General features: G+C 39.2%; 1 protein-coding gene across 5 annotated transcripts in view; it reads right to left on the reverse strand.

The window, feature by feature from the left end:
* Nucleotides 1-1643: 1643 nt before the first annotated feature.
* LOC140458250 (protein FAM3C-like) overlaps nt 1644-20115 on the reverse strand; it is a 51331-nt gene continuing 32859 nt past the window's right edge. For 3 of the 5 annotated variants that reach the window (XM_072552617.1, XM_072552618.1, XM_072552619.1), the window contains exons 3-10: nt 17571-17675; nt 15255-15284; nt 12922-13045; nt 9603-9661; nt 9098-9148; nt 6893-6977; nt 4571-4697; nt 1644-3527 (exon numbers count right to left, since the gene is read on the reverse strand). In XM_072552617.1, coding sequence (XP_072408718.1) covers nt 3438-3527; nt 4571-4697; nt 6893-6977; nt 9098-9148; nt 9603-9661; nt 12922-13045; nt 15255-15284; nt 17571-17675 — 671 coding nt within the window. In that variant the 3' untranslated portion in view covers nt 1644-3437. The remainder of the gene's footprint in view (nt 3528-4570; nt 4698-6892; nt 6978-9097; nt 9149-9602; nt 9662-12921; nt 13046-15254; nt 15285-17570; nt 17676-20115) is intronic. The other 2 variants (XM_072552620.1, XM_072552621.1) reach the window with 1 other exon arrangement.

The following is a 20115-nucleotide window of genomic DNA, read 5'->3' on the forward strand; positions in this document are numbered from 1 at the left end:
AAGGTGCCGAGAGTTGAGGTTGGGTTGGTGGGGGGTGTGGACCTGACAAGGCAGTCACGGAGGGAGTGGTCTTTTCAAAACGCTGATAGGGGAGGGGAGGGAAGGGAAAGGAAATATATCCCTGGTGGTGGGGTCCGTTTGGAGGTGGCAGAAATGACGACAGATGATATGTATATGGAGGTTGGTGGGGTGGTAGGTGAGGACCAGTGGGGTTCTGTTCTGGTGGCAATTGGAGGGGCAGGGCTCAAGGGCTGAGGAGCAGGAAGTGGAGGAGATGCGGTGGAGAGCATCGTCGATCGCGTCTGGGGAGAAATTGTGGTCTTTGAAGGAGGCTGTCTGGGTTGTTCGGTATTGGAACTGGTCCTCCTGGGAGCAGATGCGACGGAAACGAAGGAATTGGGAAAATGGGATGGCGTTTTTTCAGGGGGCAGGGTGGGAGGAGGTGTAGTCTAGGTAGTTGTGGGAGTCGGTCGATTTATAGTAAATGTCCGTGTTGATTCGGTCGCCCGAGATAGAAATGGAGGTGTCTAGGAAGGGGAGGGAGGAGTCTGAGATGGTCCAGGTAAAGTTGAGGTCGGGGTGGAAGGAGTTAGTAAAGTGGATGAACTGTTCAACCTCCTCGTGGGAACACGAGGCAGCGCCGATACAGTCATCGATGTAGCGGAGGAAAAGGTGGGGGGTGGTGCCAGTGTAGCTGCAGAAGATGGACTGTTCCACATATCCTACGAAGAGGCAGGCATAGCTGGGGCCCATGCGGGTGCCCATGGCTACTCCTTTGGTTTGGAGGAAGTGGGAGGATTGGAAAGAGAATTTGTTCAGAGTGAGGACCAGTTCAGTCAGTCAAAGGAGGGTGTCAGTGGAAGGTACTGGTTGGGTCGGCGGGAAAGGAAGAAGCGGAGGGCTTTGAGGCCTTCGTGATGGGGGATGGAGGTGTACAGGGACTGGATGTCCATGGTGAAGATAAGGTGTTGGGGACTGGGGAAGTGAAAATCATGGAGAAGATGGAGGGCGTGGGTGGTGTCCCAAACATAAGTGGGGAATTCTTGGAGTAAGGGGGACAGGACCGTGTCGAGGTATGCAGAGATGAGTTCGGTGGGGTAGGAGCAGGCTGAGACAATGGGTCGGCTGGGGCAGCCAGGTTTGTGGATTGAGGTTTGAGGTCCCAGCAACATCTTTGTAGGTCTCTTTTCTAGTCCCCTTATTGATTCGTATCATTCCTGTAATCAGAACTGTACCCAATACTCTATCTAGTGCTTTATACAGTTCGAATTTAGCCTCCCTGCTCTCATATTCTGTGCAAAATATCCCATTTTATTGCTTAAATCATCTTGCGTACCTGTCCGCTGACATGAAATTCACTGTGCATTGCCCTCGCCTCTTTGCCCTCCCAAAATACCTCTCACTTCTTTGGTTTGAACCTTTGCCACCCACCTTCCCACTCCATTGATATCACCCTAGTTATGCATTCTTCTTCCTCAATCCTGTCTCAAATTTGTGTTTTTATGAAACCCCCTACGGTTAAGCAATTGACATATATCTGAAAAGTAAGGAACTTAGCAACAAGTTCTGCCCATGGAGGAGAAAATACATGTCAGTGGCAAAGTCAGTGTATGTTTGAATGCTAAAGGTTATAGTAAAGCACACAAATTTCAAATTTATTTATTTTTCTCTATATTACAGTCTTAATTTGAATTCCATTTGAGCTCCATTTTTAAAACTCATTACAATGTAAAGGCGGCCAAATTGTACACATTTCTTCTAATCTTTTACAATGCATAAAAGCAGAAAACTTCTGACTTAGAAAATGAGTGGAAAATTCCATGCCCCTTCCAGATAACACAAGTGAACATTTTGTTTTACCTCTATTTACATTTGCCTTCTATATGGAGAGATGGTTTCTAAATATTTCATCAATATTCACAGTTAAACAGTTGCTTGCTCGCAATCACACGAGAAAGTGGCAAACCTAACATTTTGTACACAGGGGCTGGAGACTTTTTAAAGTAAACAGAATCAAGCAAAGAAGCAATCACACTTTACATTGAAGAGCTTGTGTTAGCATCATTACAAAAGTGCATAGTGGCCTTTGTTGTAATTTGTCTGCACAGGATTTTCTCAACAGCCAATTCTAAACTGGTCTGGACAATTATTCACATAATGGAAAAGAAAGGTAAATTGGTCCTGAACAAAGTTCTTCCACAGAGGATTACTGCTAAGTCTGCCTTCTCTTACACTTCAATTTATATTACACACCAAGGTTCAAATTGGAACACTGAGGCCTTTGGATTTCTGTCATTAGATTTTTGCACTTTTTGTTTGGTAACTTATTAATATTATCTGTTGCTGCATATGTATTTAAAAAAGACATTTCCTGTATGAATTGATTCCCCCTCATGTTAGATAACAAATCTCTTGCAGACATTTGGACCAGTGTTCTCTAGGAATGTCAAATGTTAATTCTAAACACAGAAAATGTTGACAATTGCTCTACGAAAACGGATGAGCTTTGCTTAACATGGCAAGGTACTAACTATATAAAAGCAACACAAAATTGCTGTATTGGTGGTCAGCATCAAGATGTATCTTTTTTTAAATTGCTTCCATACCCACAAGGTTATTTAAAAAAACATACAAAAAAATTCAAATAAATAAATAATCCCAAACATAACCTTTCATGTATCACAACCTAAATTCACTCATTTAGAAAAGTGTAACCAGAACTTACCACAATGAAAAGATTTTTTTAAAATTTAAAGCTAGTACTCTGGGTTCTTTTGCAAGTATTAAGAATTAGGGGATCTACTTTAGTAACAATAAGTTATTTTAATTTCTATTGATTAGTTGATGACAGTCATTTCCTAATACTGCTGTAAGACTTGGGTTTTAACCCATTAACTTTCCAAGAACAATTTCAAGTACAAAGAAATGCGGGCAATATAATTCATTGGCCATGATGCATTGTATTTCCGCAGACTAGAGAACTGCAACAGAAATAATGACTGAAATTCAGCATCTGAGAAACATAATAGACAGCTAATTTCTGATTAATTTTACTCCCATTCATTGTAATTTGTCTGAAACAAATTTCTGAGTGAATCAATCTTAAAACTTCGAGCAGACTTGTGACAAACCAGCTGAACACAATATTTGTTACAAAGAAAGAACATTAAATTCTTCATTCAAATATAGATGCTAGATTCAGATACTAGAAGATTCAGCAGATTCTTTGTTTTAAACAAAATTTAAGCAAAAGCCTTACTGGACCAACTCCAAGCACTTTAAGAAAAATAGCTTAACTCCCATTCCCGAGCCAAGATACTAAGCTTCCAATTAAATCCATAACTTTAGAATAAAATTGGCTTTGAGAAATAGACAACACAGAACAAAGAAAATCATAAACTCAAAATATAACATTTTCACTGTCGAGTGGATGGCTTCTAGTCCTTTTTCTGGGGAATACATCCTTCCATTTCTAAAACTTCAGGCCAGCCTTCATATTTATTTGTATTTTTATTATTCTTTATGATCTGTAAGTGGAAAAGATCTACATTAGAACCAGAACACAAACCAATGCTTGAAACTATCACGTGTGCATATCTGCTAATCTGCTTTTTCAAAATGGAATTCGGGTTTGATTTGAGTGAATTAAAAAAAAGTTGCCATTCTTCATGTGAAGCTGTAAAGTGCAAACTTTTGAGAGCAAAGTCAATCTGATCCTAACACAGCTCTCACTGAACACTTATAGGGATTCAGTGGGGATAGATGAAATGTAACCAGGCACACAATTGCACGCAATACTTCTAGGTCAACAGAGGTGGAACATAGAAACATTGTTGGAGCAGTGGAAGCTATCAAATGTAGTGCTGGTCAGAGATTAAATCCAGGAAGCATATGTTGTTGTGTGGCTCACTTCACCTGCTGAGCTGAAACATAATTTGCGATCAGAGGTTTATTCCCAATCAATTACTTACCTCAAAATATTAATGTGCTGTCTTTCTGATCAGCATGAAAGGTGAGCAAAGGCTATGCTACTCTGGAGTTTAACATTTCACTGTGTTTCAAAATTAAAACAGTGTTCAAAACATGTTCAGTGTTCACCTAAAAGACATGCACTGATCTCTTTGTTGACAGCCTTTATTTAGCAGAGAGGGATTCAAGTTGGAGTGTGTTTAATCTCTTTCTTTATACCATAAAGGAAAACCACCTTAAAATATTCCAAATTGTACTCACATGTAAACAGGTCTTGCTCTTGTGCAGTCTCTTCATGAATGTGAATTCAATTAAAAGTACATACATAACACTTTGCTAAGTGCAGATATAAATATTGAAGAAAACTCCCAAAACTTTTTTTTTCTTTATTCTAATTATACAGTATGTAATTTATTTCTCCAACAGCACAACAAACCAACACAAGAGCATTTAGTGCAGCCACCAAGAAACTGCTACTGCAGAAAACTCAGCTTATTAAACAAAATAACATGTCTCATTGAACTTATAGATTAAGGGTAACAGCACAGAATTTAAGTAGTCAGATTTTTTTAAAAAAGGAAAGCAAATACACTCCTTTTACCTGCTCAAAAGGACTCTTTGATTGAATCCCTTTTGCACCAACAAAAATCCAGTTGTCTCTGAAGGCAAGATTTGAGATAGAGGAACTTCCCAAGTCACTGACAAGTTTCCGTGCTTCATCGTTAAGTCTGCAGCAAAAAAAAACTCCTTTAAAATCAAGAGAACACAATTTGCTTTTGACAGAGTTAATTTAGGTCTACTGAGCACAAACGCTTAGTTCAAAAGCACGTTAATGTGATTACAAGAATGTTTACTCCCTCCTCCCCAACCAAGGGCAAAACGTATACTGCCGAATCATCAAGGTACAGCATCAACACCCAACACTGGGAGATTTGGGGTGATGTTTAATACAAACTGCGACTGAACTGCACACTTTTATGTCTGTATGGAAAAATGTGCACAGGTACTATTTAGGAGCTACAAAGGAACCATTTTTTCCTTTGGAAAAAATTCCTGAAAAATAAACATGAAACCTTTACCACATAGAAACAAGAGGAACCCCCACCACCTGCAGTCTCCCCTCCAAGTCACACACAATCTGGACTTGAAACCATATTATCATTGCTTCGCTGTTAGTAGGTCAAATTTCAGGAATGCCTTTCCTAACGGGTGTCCTACAAGAATGACAGCAGTTCAAGAAGGCAGCTCAGCATAATCTCATGGGCAACAGAATGGGCAATAAATATTTGTTTAGAAAGTGAAACCCTTATCTCTTGATATAAAGAAAAAATGTAGACAAAATGCCAAACAGAGAACCACAATGGTGGAATTAATTTTAAAGCTTTGTGCCTTTGCATAATATTGGAATTCTAAAATCCCTACAGAGTGGAAGCAGGTCATTCAGCCCACTGAGTCCACATCAACCCTTCCATACCTGCCCCTACCCCAATCCTTGAAACCCTGCATTTCCCATAGCTAACCTACCTAGCCTCCACATCCCTGGACACTGTGGGAAATGTAGTATGGCCAATCTACCTAACCTGCCCATCTTTGGACTGTGGGAGGAAGCCTAGACAGTCATGGGGAGAACCAAGGGTGGAATCGAACCTGGGTCCTGGTGCTGAGAGACAGCAGTGCTAACCACTAAGCCACTGTGCCACCCCAAATTATCCTTGTAATTATGTCTCTTCTATTTGAAGATGAATTTCAAATTTTTGTTTAATACTCATTCACTGGATTAGGGCGTCGCTGGAAAACCAGCACTTATTGCCAATCCCAGCAGGCAGTTAAGAGTCAACCACATTGCTGTGGGTCTGGAGTCACATGAAGGCCAGATCAGGTAAGGACAGCAGTTTCCTTCTCCAAAAGGACATTAGTGAACCAGATGGGTTTTTCCAACAATTGACAATGGACTCCTGGTCATCACAGGCTCGATTCCAGAATTTATTGAATTCAAATTCCACCATCTGTTGTGGCAGGATTTGAACCCAGGTCCCTAGAACATTGAGGAGAAAGTGAGGATTACAGATGCTGGAGATCAGAGCTGAAAATGTGTTGCTGGTAAAGCGCAGCAGGTCAGGCAGCATTAAAGGAATAGCAGAATCGGTGTTTCGGGCATAAGCCCTTCTTCAGGAATGCCTTGGTCTCTGGGTTAAAAGTCCAGTGATAATACCACTAGGCCATTGCCTCCCGTATACAGTATTTAAGCTAAATTTGACTTGACTATTATTTAAACATATGGTTTCGCACATGGTCAGAAATGATTGTCTGGGTGGACAGCACAGGAGAAACGTCAGGCAAGGCTCTCAGTGTGGGATTGTTGCAAACTAGATCATTACACATAGGCTAGGAGAAAAACATTTGCAGTCGCCTCTTTGAAGTCACTTCTTGACCAAGAGTAAACACCTCTGCTGCTGCGCAATCTTTAAACTTATTTCCCATTGCAATTTCTTCCTTTACCCCTTCCACCATAAATAAAGTGCAGATTTACAATACCCACAATATTCCTGATGTATATACTTATGCCCCATCTAAGACTGACTTATCCATTTGATTTTTAGAGTTTCTAAATCTTCATATCACAAAGGCCATTTACAAAATTTAAACATACATTATATAAATTGTGGATGGATTTTAACAATGGAGATATTTTTTCATGGAAACTATAGTTCCAAGTAATAGGAGTGAAAGAGACAGAGAGAGAGACACACACACAGTGAGAGAGAGACACACACACAGAGTGAGAGAGAGAGACAGAGTGAGAGAGAATGTTTGGAAAATGGTTGATTTGACAAGATATTTTTCACAGCAGGTCAGCATTAAATTAAACCACTGACTAAACTGACAAACACATTAATTCATAAAGGAATAGGTAATCACTAACTTGGTTGCACTATCATCATAGGTAGACATAAGCACTACTGTTCCATCCTGCAAGGTCTTCAGGAAATCAATGAAAGGTTTCACATCTGTGGGAACAAAAAAATGATACACAGATCAGCATTCACTGTATCTACATTTACCCATACGGATTCAAATATTTATCTATAATTTGAAATACAGCATTTAAAGCAAACCATATTCATGTAGTAGTAAAAGAGAGTGAACATCCAGAGATTGGCAAAGCATACAGACGTCAAGTAACTGCAATTCAACAGGTAATTTGCCAAGAGCAAAGGAAGACTTTTTTTTAAACTCTATTCTCTTATTTAAATTTTCTTAAAATGGACTCTGCAGAAATTTTAAATTGCCCGTCAGAATAAGGAAGCTGTCTGCTTCTTGAAATTTCAAGGAATTACTAGGAATTATCAGGACAAAAGCAAATTCAATACCTATTGGACTACAAACCTCCTTGCATTGTATGAATATTTCAGCCAAGCCAATGTAAAAGACAAGTAGAGGAAACTTCTTTCTCAGCCAGTTTAGAATAAAGGAGACCATAGCTTTGTATGCAGGAAATCATGTCTCACTAACATAATTGAGTTTTTTGAAGAAATAATGAAGAGGATTGATGAGGACAGAGCAGTGGATGTGGTCTATATGCACTTCAGTAAGGTGTTCGACAAGGTTCCTCATGAAAGACTAATTAGCAAGGTTAGATCAGATGGAATACATGGAGAACTAGCCATATGGATGCAGAACTGGCTCGAAGGGAGAAGACAGAGGATGGTGTTGGAGGGTTGCTTTTCAGACTGGAGGCCTATGACCAGTGGTGTGCCACAATGATTGGTGCTTTTCGTCATTTATACAAATGATTTGGATGTGAGCATAACAGGTATATAGTTAGTAAGTTTGCAGATGACACCAGATCTTGATCAAATGGGTCAATTGGCTGAGGAGTGGCAGATGGAGTTTAATTTCGATAAATGAGGTGCTGCATTTTGGAAAAGCAAATTACAGCAGGACTTATACACTTAATAGTAAGTTCCTAGGAGTGTTGCTGAACAAAGACCTTGGAGTGCAGGTTCATAGCTCCTTGAAAGTAGAGTCACAAGCAGATAGGATACTGAAGGCAGCTTTTGGCATGCTTTCCTTTATTGGTCAGCACACTGAGTATTGGAAGGGTTCAGAAAAGATTTACAATGATGTCACCAGGGTTGGAGGATTTGAACTATAGGGAATCCCTAAAAAGGTGGGGTTGTTTTCCCTGAAGCATCTGAGGCTGAGGGGCGACCTCAGAGGCTTATAAAATCATGAGGGACATGGATAGGGTAAATTGACAAGGTCTTTTCCCTGGGGTGAGGATGTCCAGAACTATAGGGCATAGGCTTAGGGTGAGATGGGCAAGATATAAAAAGGGACTTACGGGGCAACTTTTTCACACAGAGGGTGCTGCATATATGGAATGAGCTGCCAGAGGAAGTGCTGGAGGCTGGTACAATTACAGCATCTAAAAGGCATCTGGATGTGTTAATGAATAGGAAAGGTTTAGAGGGATATGGGCCAAGTGCTGGCAAATGAGACTAAGTGAGGTTAGGATATCTGGTTGGCGTGGAAGAGGTGGACCGATGCTGTACATCTTATGACTCTAACTGCAAGATGTTCAGATTTCTTCCCTCAACGTTAATAGACCCCCACAAGATTGCAACAATAACATGAGATCATGTTTTGAAGCTAAAACGTGTGTGACGTGCATTAAAAAAAATACAAAAACTCACCAGGGTGGGAGTAAAGAAGCCATCACATTAGAACACATCCTGTTATACAATTAGCAGTCTGGTTTATAGAAATTGCTTGAAACCTTAACAACCAACCAATGAGTTTCCACAATCTTTATTACTATGGCTGTCTTTCAATATATTCAAGGCTGAGACAGACACATTTTTAATCAGTGGGAGGATATACTGGTTATAGGGAAAAGGCAGTAAAGTGGATTTGAATGATGGATCAGACTGAATGGGTTAGGTGGCCCAATTTGGTTGCTCAGTTTCCTGGTCTTATTTGCCATTTTAATGAGGGATCCTTGGTACTTTTTTTGAACAGTCTAGTTTACATACACTGGGTATTTTCACGGGAATAGTTCGAGTTGAGAATTCATCAACAAGCTAAGAGATAACTTTTTAAAAAGGCAAAATGTAAACTGCGTTACCTCCACTCCACAGGTCAAAAACTTTAGTGTCCAAAACATTGCCAAGTTTGCCTGTAAATCATCACAAAAAAGGTATCAACCATAATATACTGAAGCAATATAGAAAAAAAGTGCTGAAAGAAAAAATAAAGAATCACAAACAGTACTTGGCCATAAAATTAACGGTAGCCATATTAATAAATAAATCAGCCTACTTTAACAGCTCTGCATTTCTTAACAAGTAAAACATCTGTTTTTTGATATTCAGTCTCCAGCTAAACATTCTCCCTTCAAACTTTTAAAAATTGGTAAATCAGTAGTGAATAATATTCAATAATTATGAATCAGTTAATATACAGATTAGTTATACACAAAATTTGAGATGTAACAAAAAACGCAAGTAGCTAAGAAAGGCAAATTTGCAGAAAGCAAAACAACTCACTAATATAACAGAAAAAAAATATGCTGAATGAAGTAATTTTAATAACTAATGAAAAAATTCACCAAACTGGATAAATTCACTTACCATCTATTGTTGCAATATTCATTCCCCGACCAACATTGTTTTTAACACCACTCATTATTCTGGAACATAATGAAGGAGTTTTATCAGATTTATAAAGGGTTATTTTCTAGTTTGCTCCAATTCTGAAGGCTCACAGGTAATCAAGGAGACGTGCAGATACTGGGTTGACATATCATGACTAATCCCAGAACTTTTGTTTTGTCCAGACAGTACTTAAATTAATGCTTCAACTTTAATTTTTTTTCTTGCTCTGGTTGAACTTATCATTTTGCATACTGAGCAGTGTTCTTCGTTTGTTCTGAAAGTGTTTATGAACCAACTAGTCCACTGTCACATTTGTAGTATAAGTGTATTCAGTATAACACCAGTGTAACACATCCTGACCAATATGGAGAACAGAGCAGAAAAAGATTCCACAACGTTCTGAAAGGCATACTTTTGCATTTAAATGTAGTGACTTTAAATGGCATTGACTTGAATTTTACCTGTTAAAGATGCAGTGGAAGCAGTATTTTACTTTAGATAATTGATAAATAATAAGGCCTATCCTTCAAAAGACTTATTTTATCTATCATTCTCATCTATGTTGTGAATTACAGTCAGAAAATTACTTTTAGTCCTGCTTCCTCTAAAGAGATAATTTGCTTCTCAAGGTGAAGAACCTTGGTTCTGTGGATCAAACAATTCCTTAGTTTTGCCGTGTCAATAATGTTTAAGAGTCAAGTACAATATTGGTCAAATTCTAGTAAATTCACAGAAAGCCCAATTACATATGAATGTGGTATACATCATCCATTTTAAAGTTTGGATTTTGAACTAGTGAGATACGGTTTTAGTCTGTGTGTGAGAAAGGCTTGAACGATTAACTTGCCAGTATTTCTGGAGCCATTTTTCCCAACAGTATTAGAGAGACACTTCCTGGGGTAATAAATGGGAATTTGTTTGCATGGTGAGTTTGAAGTGGACAGAGAAACATTGAAGAGCATTAGCTTGTTTTCAGTTAGATGATCAGGTTTGTTTTTGCTTATGGGTAAAAGTTTGGTCACTTCTTCAATTCACAGAAGTCCTCATTGAAGTTGATGTATGATACACTTTCTCCAACAATTAGTTCAGAAATGTTAGCAAATAGGTCAACTCACCGTAAAAGATTTTAGTTGAAATCTCCAGAACAGAAGTTATTGGATAGAACCCTGAGGGATTATAGCACAGAAACAGATCCTTCCATCTAACCAGTCCATGCCAACCATAATCCCAAACTAAACCAGTCCCACATTGCATAGCGCATATCCCTCCAAACTTTTGTTAGTCATGTCCTTACCCCAAAGTCTTTTAAACATTGTAACTGTACCTGCCTCCACTACTTCCTCTGGAAGTTCATTCCACACACAGACTACCGTCTGTGTTTAAAAAAAAAATTGCCCTTCATTCCTTTAAATGTTTCTCATCTCACCTTAAAAATGCCCCCTTGAAATCCCTCACCCTAGGGGAATGACACCTGTCATTTACCTCATCTATACCCCTCATGATTTTATAAGCCTCTAAGGTTTATTTGCATGGTGAGTTTTGAGTGGACAGAGAAACACTGAAAAGCATTAGCTTCCTTACAGTTAGAAGATCAGGATTTATTTTTAGCTTAGGGGTAAAAGCTTGATCGCTACTTTAATTCACAGGATTAACCTCAACCTCCTATACTCCAGAGAAATGAGTTCCAGCCTATTCAGCCTCTCTTTATAACTCAAACCCTCTATTCCTGGCAACATCTTGGTAAATCTCTTCTGAATTATCTCCAGTTTAATAATATCCTTCCTACAATAGGGTGACCAGAACCGGACACACTATGCTAGAAGACACATCAACATCCTCTACAGCCTCAACACAACTTCCCAATTCCTACACTCAAAAGTCTGAGCAATGAAGACAAGTATGCTAAACACCTTCTTTACCACCCTGTCTCTGTGTAATGCAAACTTCAATGAATTTCATTAATGAATCCTTTGGTCTCTCTGATATAGTCAAGGCTCTACTTTTAATTGTAGAAGTCCTGCCCTTGTTTGTTTTACCAAAATGCAATACCCCACATTTATCCAAATTAAACTCCATCTGCCACTTGTCAGCCCATTGACCCAACTGATCTTTGCAATCTTAGATAGCCTTTCTCATTGTCCATTGTACCACCAATTTTGGTGTCATCCGCAAACTTACTAACCATGCTTCCTACATTCTCATCTAAATTATTTATAGAAATGACAAAAAAAAAGTGGACCCAGCACTAATCTTTGTGGAACATCACTGGTCACATGCATCCAATCGAAAGACATCACCACATCAGCCGCTGTTAAGCCAGATTTGCATCCAATTGACAAGCTCACCCTGAATTCCACGTGATCAAACTTCACTGAATAGACTACCATGTGGAACTTTATCAAAGGCTTTACTAAAGTCCGAGTAAACAATCCACCACTCTGCCCTCATCAATCTTCTTGATTACTTCCTCAAAAAACTCAATGAACTTTGTGATACACGATTTCCCTTGAACAAAATTATGCTGACTATCCCTAATAATTTCTTGCCTCTCCAGATGCATAAAGATCCTATCTTTCAGAATCACCAACAACTTACACAGCACCAAATTCAGACTTGCAGGTCTGTAGTTATATAAAGCTAAGAATGTTTAAGGTCAGTTGTGTGACTTCAAGAAATAGGCTATCAAGCTCATAAGGCCAGGAATTGAAAGAAACAGTTAAGTTAAACAAGTGCCATTTAACTGCCCTCATCCCTCAAGAACAAGTGAAAAGAAGAGTGCCATTCAGTCACTGAAGTCACTTTCAGATCAGCCATTATCTAATTGTATGGTCATCTTAACTATTTGCTCAATATCTCTTCATAATACTCAGATTTGTTTCTTAACTCACTACCAATTTAAGACTTAGCTTCCATAAGCACCACCTTAACAGCTTTTGGGAGATAATTCCATATTTCTACTACCTTTTGTCAGAAAACATACTCAATCACAAATGGTCTAGCTCCAATTTTATAACCCTCATTCTTGAAAAAAAACTTTTCAACTGTATTGATTCTATTGAATTATTCTAACGCTTAGACCACCTGTATCAGATTATCCTTTAATCTTCAATACATCCGTGAATGAAGGCCTCAATTTATATAATCCATCCTCCAGTCCCCTGGCAGAACAATAGCTTGATGTACAGGAATGAAAATCGAAGGACATGAGAATGCCTCAGTAGACTAAATTTCAAGGTACAACACATCAGAACATAGCTTCCATGCAATACTGAAGCAGAAGCAAATCAATACTTACATTTTATCGTCAATACAGATTTTGGGTCCAACAACATTTGCTGCTCCACTTGCCATTTTGAATGCAAAATGCTTCTCAGGACAAGGCTTTGCGAGACCACATTTGTACTTTGGTGGCTTTGTTGCTGTGACAAAAGTTTTGAAAACAGTTTCAAAATAATGTTTTCCTATCTACTAAATAGGATAGGTTTTCCTATCCACACAAATCATTAAAATTTTCAGTCAAGCATTATACACTTTTTTCTCCATTTTCAATCATGAAGCCATTCAACCAAGATAAAAGCCAAGTAGCATTTGCCACAAACTAGCTTTACACATTATAAGAACAAAGAACCCTAGATGCTGAAAATTGGAAATGAAAACAGAAAACGCTGGAAGTATCAAAAAGTCAGAAATCAGTTCTTCAGACAAGACATCAACATACTTTCACGTCAAATGTCACATCAGAACTGGGAAAAGTTAGAAACGTAATGGACCTTAATCATGTCAAATACGCTAGGGTGGAAAAACAGCAAAAGGAAAAATCAGAGATCATGGGTGGGGAAGGAAGGTGGGTGGAAACATTCAATCAGCATATAATAGTTGGGTACAGTTAAAGGAATTACTAATGAGACAAGTAAAGAGTCAAAAATGTGTCCAGAAGTTTTGAATAGCAGAAGAATGAACAGTTGCTGTGCAAAATTAAAGCAAGAAAAAGTAAATTAAAACTGTCATCTGCAAAGAAAAGGAAACAAAATGGGGTTACAGAATAGGGACCAAAATTGGTGAAGTCAGCGTAGAGTGCAGAAGGATGTCAAAATACTAATTGAAAGACTAAGTTCTATTCCTCACTCTTACACTGAGCTACACAGCAATACTAATTCAAAGACAGAGATGTCAGCACGAAAGCAAGGGAATAATTGAAATTGCCAGCAACCAGAAGCTCAGGGACATGATTACACACTGCATGCAGAGTGCTTTGCAAAGTAGTCGTTCAATCCACACTTGGTCTTGCTAATGTACAGACTGTATTGAGAGAGAAGCATTTTTAAAAAAACATTCATTCATGGGATGTAGATGCCACTGACCAGGCCAGTGATTATTTTCAGCCCCAAATTACCCAGCCAACCACATTGCTGTGGGTCTGGAGTCACATGTAGATCAAACCAGGTGAGGACAGCAATTTCCTTTCCTAAAGGACATTAGTGAACCAGATGGGATTTTACTGACAATCAGCAATGGTTTCATTAGACTCAAGTTTCAAATTTTTATTGAATTCACACTTCAAAATTTGCCATGATGCGATTTGAATCCAGGTCTCAAGAACGTCACCTGGAAATCTATGTAATAGTCTAGCAATAATACCACTGGGCCAATACCTCTCCAAATACAGTACACCAAGTTACAGGCATAGATTAATTACAGTTTCACCTTGAAGGAATGTTTGGGACTTGACCAGTAAGGACAGAGGAAGTAAAACAGCAAATGTTGAACCTGCTGTGCTTGTAAAGAAAGGTCCTCCAAAAAAGGGCTGGGGGCTCTGGGGATTTGAGAGAAGCGGACCTGCAGTTGTAGACTGGTACCTTTGCACACTGTACAGATATTTAGTTCACTTAAGATTGAAGAAACAAATGCTACATGAAAAATCTCAACTTAAATAGTCCCTTGGCGACATGGAACTGTAAATGGAGCATCATTGAGGCAGAAGATGCTCTTTACAGGCAGTCCCCAGGTTGTGAGTGGATTCCATTTGTGAGTCCATCCACAAGTAAGACCACATTGTAGGACAATATAAAAGCAGTTACTTGGAAGATCTTTAAAATTATACGCCTATATGGGATTGCGTTCAAAAGTATGAACTTTCTGAAATCAAACATTCATAAATTGAGGATCTAGTGTGTTCTAAATTAAGTCATGGCAAGTCGCACATTGAAGTGACAAAAGTTAATCCTTCTGTTTGACAAGTTTCAGTTTCCTGTGATAGGGAATCAGATTTCCTTTGAACCTGGAAGATCACTTAATACCACAACATTTTCAAGACACATGCATGGCTACATATTTTGGAAGTAGGCCAATGCAGAATTGAATTAATATGTGCAATATAGATCAATGTGCTTCATTTGCAGTTAAAGCTGGATCTAAGCAAAGCATTAAAACTGTTGCAGAACACTCCAGAAAAGCTGTCCGAAAACACACACAAATTTAAGGTGTAGCATTCCAGCTAGTGAAGTTTCTTTGGAAGATAAATGAATTAAATTCACATCTTTCTTCTGAGATAAGCCAATTTCCTGCTGCAGCTCAAATGTTTTTCATTTTTGTGTCCAATATTAGCATTATTTTAAAACGTAAACTTACGTTTTACTTCCACTTCAACTTCTGATCTGGCTGCAAAATTAAAACATTAAATGGTTATTAGCCATATGATTTGTTTACTGATTTGAAGACACATTCTGCAAGCTCACATTTTGAAATTAGATTCTAAATATTTTTAGACCATTATGCACCTTTATGAAAGTTTCTATTAATTTAGAATGAAGCTGTCCCACCGAACAGCAAGGGGATCTTACACCTGGAAAAGTTCTGGATGTTCCATAACCATGCAAAAAACCTGATACAGTTAAAGTCTGCTAATATTGTTCTCACTAGTTTCTTCCACTTCTAACTTACAGGTGATTTGCAATTTTAAACCACAGTCAACCAAACTTGGTCTCTCATTAAAATTATGGACTTCCAACTCTGCAAATTATGAACCATCGCATGGTGCCCCTCCTAATAGCCTTTTGGGTGTACCTACAGCACATAAGACTGCAGCAGTTCAGAAAGGCAATCGAACACACTTCCTAAAAGGCAATTAGGAATGGGCAATAAATGCTGGTTTAATATTCCGTAAACAAATAAAACAATGTTGCTCATAATACTTTGTTCACAGAGAATTGGGAGAAAGAAAAATTGAACATTATAGGGATGAGTCTCTGCCTGATCCCTAGAGTCTGGAAGCAATTGCTTACAGAGGATTCTGCAGTTAACTGGACTCTAGCAATTAAACTGTTAACCTGTCAAGGTGGACAGGCAGGAGGCTGGAAGAACACAGCTAGCCAGGCAGCATCAGGAGGTGCAGAAGTCAACATTTTGGAGAGTCCTGAAAAAGGGTTACACTCGACTTCTGCACCACTTGATGCTGCCTGGCTTGCTGTGTCCTTCCAGCCTCCTGCCTGTTTACTTTGGATTCCAGCATCTGCAGTTTATCTCTAATCTGCCAAGGTAGCCAGCCACAGTCAAAGTTGGGAATAAAATGTAGAATTGTTATGGCACACGGGGCGGCCATTAGGCCAGTCATGCCAGCACCGGCTCTCGAATTGCCTACTGCCATTCCTGTCTTCATCCCGTAGCCCTGTACGTTTTTCTTTTCAGATCAAGGTACGGAAAGGGGAATGAATAGGAGGCAAACTTACCTAAACATTTATCTAAAGAGAAAACAAAATGCGATCACTGACAAGTTTGAATTCACAAGTAATCTCTCAGCGGCATGTGCAATTTCATCTTACAACAGACTTCTAGTTAGCTCACTTTAATGACTGAAACCAATTTACTATCTACACCTTCTGTTCAAAACCTCACACCCTATTTTATACTGTGATAAAAATCAATTTTTGTGTCTGTGTTCTGCAAGTTAGCAGCCTGAAGAACAATAGCTTGTTAGAGATTGGAGCATTGAAGACACAGAATACACCAATAGTAGCTACATTTGATTTTTCCAGAACAGGGCAAGATGCTGTTGGGAAGTTTTAAATAGGCTACAAGGAATAGTTTGAGAGTCAGTGAACAGCAATTAATAAACAAGTAGTTAAAAGTCAAGTAGGGTCAGAGAAAAAGCTCCATGTAGCGATAGTGCTGCTGGTGGCTGGGTCTTTGCGGTTGGGGATCAGAGAACTTCTTGGAGCCATTTGGTAGCTCCACGCTGCTGAGCAACTGGAGCTCAGTGGAGGCCTCAGGTGTCTATCAGTCGAGTGGATTTGAAAGGAAACCATCAGCCACAGAGCTAGAGTTATGCCCCAGTGATTAGATGAGAGCGCGCAGCCATGCAAATTGAGTAGGATGCAGCCACAGAAGACTGACCAACAAGATCATGATCAATTATTGAGGTAGTCTAAGTTACAGTGAGTCTTGAGGAAAATGTTTCGGCTATATCTTTGAAGGGGAAGACTGAAAACCCTCATGAGGGACACACAATTATGAAGCAATTTTGTGACTCAGTCCACTAGTTTTTGAATGCTTTAGTGAGAGATCTGTAGGTGTCTTGTTTGCATTTGCCATCTAATGTACAGTTCAGTGTGTTCAACCACACATTGCCTGTCAATTCATGACTATCACATGTCAATTCTGAGTGTTAAGATTAGAAAACAGATGTTGCGGATTGCTTGCTTTGCTGGTTCTTATACAGCAACATGTAGTCTGTCTAAAAACTTCAGAATCTTGCGGCACTTTTATTTTAGTAAGTAATTGGAATTTCAAATTATATCTACTTTAGACAAGAAAAAATATTGGTCTCTGAATGGGTTTGATAAAATTTGGGTTCTCATCAAAAGCTGTATCCTAATTTGGAGTCTGGTCTGGGATCTTAACACTGAAAATGCAATATTTCCAGGCATATATAAAAAGAATAATACTTACCAAGTATTGCTCCCAAATTTGCATCTATTTTAATTTCAAATATTTGTAGTGTGAAATAACCCACAAGCAAAAATACAACACCAGCCACTAAAAACTTTAAGGAACCTGAAAAAGAAAACAAACAGCTTCAACTTCTGATATCAGTTGTAGGATTCTGATGTAATATCATGACCAAGCTGACTACATTGCAAGGTTTCAAACACACACATACAACCAAGGTACAGTTAGTAAGTTTGCAGATGATGCCAAAATTAGAGGTGTAGTGGACAGCGAAGAGAGTTGCCTCAGATTACAACAGGATCTGGACCAGATGGGCCAATAGGCTGAGAAGTGGCAGATGGAGTTTAATTCAGATAAATGCAAGGTGCTGCATTTTGGGAAAGCAAATCTTAACAATACTTATACACTTAATGGTAAGGTCCAAGGGAGTGTTGCTGAGCAGAGAGACCTTGGAGTGCAGGTTCATAGCTCCTTGAAAGTGGAGTCGCAGGTAGATAGGATAGTGAAGGCGGTGTTTGGTATGCTTTCCTTTATTGGTCAGAGTATTGAATACAGGAGTTGGGAGGTCATGTTGTGGCTGTACAGGACATTGGTTAGGCCACTGTTGGAATATTGCGTGCAATTCTGGTCTCCTTCCTATCGGAAAGATGTTGTGAAACTTGAAAGGCTTCAGAAAACATTTACAAGAATGCTGCCAGGGTTGGAGCATTTGAGCTATAGGGAGAGGCTGAACAGGCTGGGGCTGTTTTCCCTGGAGCGTCGGGGACTGAGGGGTGACCTTACAGGGACATGGATAGGGTAAATAGACAAAGTCTTTTCCCTGGGTTGGGGGAGTCCAGAACTAGAGGGTTTAGGTTTAGGGTGAGAAGGGAAAGACATAAAAGAGACCTAAAGGGCACTTTTTCACGCAGAGGCTGGTACATGTATGGAATGAGCTGCCAGAGGAACTGGTGGAGGCTGGTACAATTGCAACATTTAAGAGGCATTTGGATGGGTCTATGAATAGGAAGGGTTTAGAGGGATATGGGCCGGGTGCTGGCAGGTGGGACTTGATTGGGTTGGGATATCTGATCGGCATGGACGGGTTGGACCAAAGGGTCTGTTTCCGTGCTGCACATCTCTATGACTCTATAGCTACAGTATCATTGAAAATATGGTCTTGGAGTGTACGCATGATCTTGCCATAACAAAGATGCTGTGAAATATCATCAATGTGTTTCAATCAGAAATGGATAAATAATACTGAAAAGAGATCCAGAAAAAAAAAACTTTGCAACACCGTGCACAAGCATAATACAAGACTACTGAGTTAAAAGACCAGAATGGTAGCTAAAGGTCTACTAACAGTAATTTCAAATTCAGTAACGTTATTGTACTGTATATTGGTATTAAAATCAGCTTCTGAATTTGTTTTAAAAGTCCATTCAAGGGATATGGTCAAGCAGACAACCAAACTTCCAATAATACCTTCGCTAAAATCTTCAAAGGGTTCTTTTTAATGGAGTGAATGGAATCTGGAAAGAGCTGAAGACAGCCTCCATTGATTGCTGTGAAGAAACCATTGATTACAAGACCAGGAAACATTAAGATTGGTTCAACAAGCATGACTATATTATCCTGTGCCTCATTAACAGAGAAAACTTTTCCATCCTTAGTAAAACAACACCAGCAAGGCAAAGAGAACTCATCAAGCAACAAAGACAGAGTTACAAAGAACAACAAAGGAAGTCAAGAACCAATTGTGGAATCAAAGCTTACGAGCTACAACTTCTTATTCACAAGCACAACATTGCTCCCATCCTTTTCTCCATCTTCATCACCACCATGCTTCATGTTATCAAGAACAAGCTTCCCAGTGGTTAGGGACATTGTCAAGAGGATTGACAGAAAACCTTTCAACCTCAACCAATTGAAATCCAAGAAGAAAATGACTCCGACCTCACTTGTGACAATGACTTCACTTCTGTCTCGGTTAAGAATATTCAAGTCTTCCTCGATGCCTTTACAGAAGCATACTGTAGAAACGGTCTCAGCCACAAATCCTTTACCAAACCATTCCAGGTCAAGTTTCGATCCACCCCTCCATTAAGATCAACACAGAAATTCTTCCAAATGTGGAACACCTCACCACCTGGGAAGCTACTTCTCATTTGAGGCTGACATTTATGCAGAGATTTAACATCACATTCAATCTGCAAGATCACCATCAGGTGCCTAAAGGATGAGAGTATTTGACAACTAACATTCAGGTTGATATTAAGATCCTAGTGTATATAAGACGTGATCCTTCCTGCTCTTGTAGATGGTTCCAAAACATGGACTGCCCAGAGAAGTCAGCTCAAGACTCTTAATAAGTAACAAACTTTGTTGGAGATGGATTCTCTGATCAGCAGGGAGGACAGTTGTACAAATACCAGTGTCTTTGAAGCAGCTAACAGTAACCAGCATTGGGGCCATGGTCAGCCAATTCCATTGGGCCAGCCAAATGCTTAGGATGCCTCAGCTCTGACTACCAAAACAAAGCAAAAAGGCGCTTGAATGAGAG

The sequence above is a fragment of the Chiloscyllium punctatum genome, chromosome 32, assembly GCF_047496795.1.
Source record: "Chiloscyllium punctatum isolate Juve2018m chromosome 32, sChiPun1.3, whole genome shotgun sequence".
Lineage (NCBI taxonomy): Eukaryota > Metazoa > Chordata > Chondrichthyes > Orectolobiformes > Hemiscylliidae > Chiloscyllium > Chiloscyllium punctatum.